This window comes from Catharus ustulatus, chromosome 3 (assembly GCF_009819885.2).
Source record: "Catharus ustulatus isolate bCatUst1 chromosome 3, bCatUst1.pri.v2, whole genome shotgun sequence".
NCBI lineage: Eukaryota > Metazoa > Chordata > Aves > Passeriformes > Turdidae > Catharus > Catharus ustulatus.
The window spans coordinates 113,744,885-113,748,421 of NC_046223.1; the positions used below are offsets into that span (position 1 = coordinate 113,744,885).

The window sequence follows — 3,537 nt, forward strand, 5'->3', positions numbered from 1 at the left end:
GTCTCCATAGCAGAGGGGCTCCAGCACCAGTTTCATTTTGTCCTCCTCAGAGAACAGTGCATGCACATTATTCCATTGGCTGCAGATCTGTAAAAAACTTGATAATGGGAAAAGCTGTTGCTCTTCCATTCTGAGTAGTACAGCGGGTGCCTTTTGGTCTCCTATATCACATAGTATGAAATGCCCAAAACTCCTGTGCATCAGTATTCCCACACCCAAGGGCAGATTCCACCCTGGATTCCTAGACACAGGCACTACCTGGTGTCACTAGGTGCAGATAATACCTTTTGTTAATCTGCTTGCACTGGCTTTAATTCCAGTGTAACACACATAAACTCAGAGACGGAAATGTGGCTGAAATTTGTCCTTCATAAAAGCAAGAATAAAAACAAATGTCTTCTGAGCTGGAAAAACTCCAGAGTTTTTCAAAGTGGCACCAACCACATTTTTAATAAAGAATTACCCATCTAGCTTCCCAATTTTCAATTAAGTCTGTTTCCCTTTGCAGGGCTTGAAATAACACAAGGCTGAATTTGTCAAATGCCTCCAGGTTAACAACTTCAGCCTTCAGATCTGAAATACATAACAGAGGATAAGAGCAGCTAATGCTCTGCTTTTAAAGTAAAAGAAATATCTATAATTCTAGATAGAAATAATTAATAAGGGTAAATTAAAAATAGGAGCATAGATAATAAACTCTGTCTGGATGAAAGAGCAAGAAGTTGTTAGCAAAATTCCATGACTGAAGTAATTTTGGCAAAGGTCATAGAGAGGTAATATTTCATTAGATAAACTGATAGAGTTGAGACAAACAAGCAGGCTTTTGGACATCCAGGGCATTGTTCAGGTACCACTGGAAAGTTTTATTGCATACTATAATGTAATCTGAAATGCTGTAAACTTTAACTCAGGACCAGTAAAAGAGATACAGGATAGATGCATAAGATTTTAAAAGCAATTTACAAAATATTTTCCTCCTGTATGTTTTGGTTTGAAAGACAGGTGTCCACATAAGAAAGGCAGGAGCCTCTCTTTGAAGCGGAGAATGTAAATCCTTTCCCTCCAAATTATTATAATTTTGAAATTAAGAGGCTCTCAGGCAAGAAATGGGAAACAGGAATAACAGTTCTTTACCAGAAAAATTAAAATTGAAATACAATATTACAAAGAACAAACCTAACACCTTGACGGAGTCAGAATACAACCAGACACCCCATCAGTCAGGGTGTTAGCAGCAGTCCCATTAAATAGTGGCTGTAGTCCTCCTGGAATGAAAGATGTGGTGCAGATTTCCTCCAAAGGTCCAGTGGTGATACAGAAACACCCAGTTTTCCTCTGGAATCCGAAGGAAAAGGCTGCTTTGGTGCTCCAAATGTCAGTTTTTATCTAGGTAGGAAATGTTTGGCTCCTCCCCCTGGGTGGGGCATCTCACAACAGGATGATGTAATTTTATCAGTCATTCAGTGGGAATCAAGGGCCCATTAACAGCCAATATCTTTCAGGAGGAAGGATGGGTTGTGGAAAAGATAAAGATGACTGCCCCACCTGGTGTAAAAACATAGCCCATTAGCAGAGGATATCTCCCACAGAGATAAGGATCCCTGTCCCACCTGGTTTCAACAGATGGTGATAGATTACATACTTTTGGTCAAATCTGGAATTCAACCTAAGACCCTGTATTATTCAAATCTTAAAACACTTCAAAATCAGATGGTAACAAGGATAATGCACTGAACTATTTTACTTAGAAAATATGTGCTTGTCTATTCAGCCTGTACTGACCTGGGACTGCTAGGAAGACACAAGAAAAACGGGTAGAGAAGATCAATTCTGAATGATTTGCAGATTAGATTCCCTGAATTGATTACTCATCTCACTGCCCTGGCTGTGCTTTGCTAAGCGCAAACCACATCCTGAGTGATCATCATTGGTGACAAGGGGCTGAAGAACCCAGGTCCTCAAGCCTGACACTGATCAAACAGAGATCAGTCTCAAAAGCACAACACTCCCCACTGCAGAAAAACATCTCTGCTGTTTGTGTCACCCAACACAGCCCCCCTGAAGCAACATTCAAATAGTCAAGAGTGACACTGGCCCCGGGTAAGGGGATACCCAGCACATTTACATCCCTGCACCTGCCCTGCTCCCAGCAGCAGCGGCACCAAAATCCCCCCCACAGCACCAGCAGCAGCAGCAGCAGCAGCAGCAGCAGCAGCTCTATAAAGCTCCTCTTGCCATCCCTGACACTCCAGCAACAGCAGCCACTGAGCTGCCTCAGGCACTGCTGCCACAGCCCCCTTGGCCAGCACAGCTCTGCTCCCCAGGTCCACCATGGAAGCTTGTCACTCTCCACACCAATCCAATGTCACTTCATCTGAGGCCACAGCTTTGGCCATCGTCACCCTGGAGGCATTTGCTGGCGTGTGGATAAATGCTTTCATCGTTTGTGTGCTTGGCATTGGCTGGGTCAAAAAGAAAACCCTGAACTCTAATGAGAAGATCTTGTTGCTGCTGGGATGCTCCAGGATTTCCTTGTACTGCTTCTCATGGGTATACAGCTTCCTTTACATGATTTATCCAAATTATGTTCAGGTTCACACTGGATTTCAACTACTTACATCAATTGCAACCTTTTTTAATTTTTCAAACTTATGGATTTCAGCCTGTCTTTGTGTTTTTTATTGCATAAAAATTGCCAATTTCAGAAACAGCTTCTTCATCTACCTGAAAGTAAAAATTGACAGGTTGGTGCCATGGCTCTTGTTGGGGTGTGGGATTTTAGCCTTGGCAATGAGCATCATAACGAATGATCTCAATGAAATTGCGCTGAGTAACAACCTCAATTTCACCAGCCTTGGAAATTTTCTGGTAGAAAGTATCAGAATGGATAAGCTGGTTTTCCCTTCTTTTTTTCTTGCTGGCTTTGGATATGCTGTTTCATTCATGGCAGTCATCTTTTCTGCTGTTTTCCTTCTCTTTTCTCTCTGGAAACACAAACAAAAGATGCAGACAAACTCCATGAAGGACCTCAGCGTGGAAGCCCACATCAGAGCCATGAAATCTATTCTCTCCTTCTTAGTCTTGTACAGCATCAACTTTGTATGTTTGGTTTTGACATTATTTTATGTCATGGCAAATATAAATATTGTTACCATTCTTGCAAACATCTATGTGTATGCTTTTCCAGGTGTTCATTCAGTTGTTCTGATTTTCAGCAATCCCCAGCTGGAAAAGGCACTGCTGAAGATTCTCTCCTGTGTGAAGTGTGAGTTTTGCATCAAGTAGGAAGTGTGAGAAAAGCTGGAACCCATGCAAATTGTTGATTTTTCACTGTAGAAAATTATTTATTCTCAAATGTATCTGTAATGTAGCACTTCAGGCAGTGTAGATAACACTGATGTTCACTCTTCATTATCTAAGTTTAAAAATGTCATTCATATCTACTGTGTTAAATGATTGTGAGTTAAATACATTATAATAATTATATTAAGATTTAGCTACATCTTGGAGACACATTTTTGTTATTAACAAAGTCAT

The 3,537-nt window shown here is 41.0% G+C and overlaps 1 protein-coding gene across 1 annotated transcript; it reads left to right on the plus strand.

The window, feature by feature from the left end:
* The first annotated feature begins 2,189 nt into the window (after positions 1 to 2,189).
* LOC116994232 (taste receptor type 2 member 9-like) lies at positions 2,190 to 3,285 on the plus strand. Its single transcript, XM_033055768.1, has one exon. The coding sequence runs from the start codon at positions 2,332 to 2,334 to the stop codon at positions 3,283 to 3,285; it is 954 nt and encodes a 317-aa protein (XP_032911659.1). The 5' UTR covers positions 2,190 to 2,331.
* Positions 3,286 to 3,537: the final 252 nt, after the last annotated feature.

Bases quoted from the DNA above. Each gene is read 5' to 3' on its own strand.
- LOC116994232 (XM_033055768.1), top strand. From the start codon at position 2,332: ATGGAAGCTTGTCACTCTCCACACCAATCCAATGTCACTTCATCTGAG.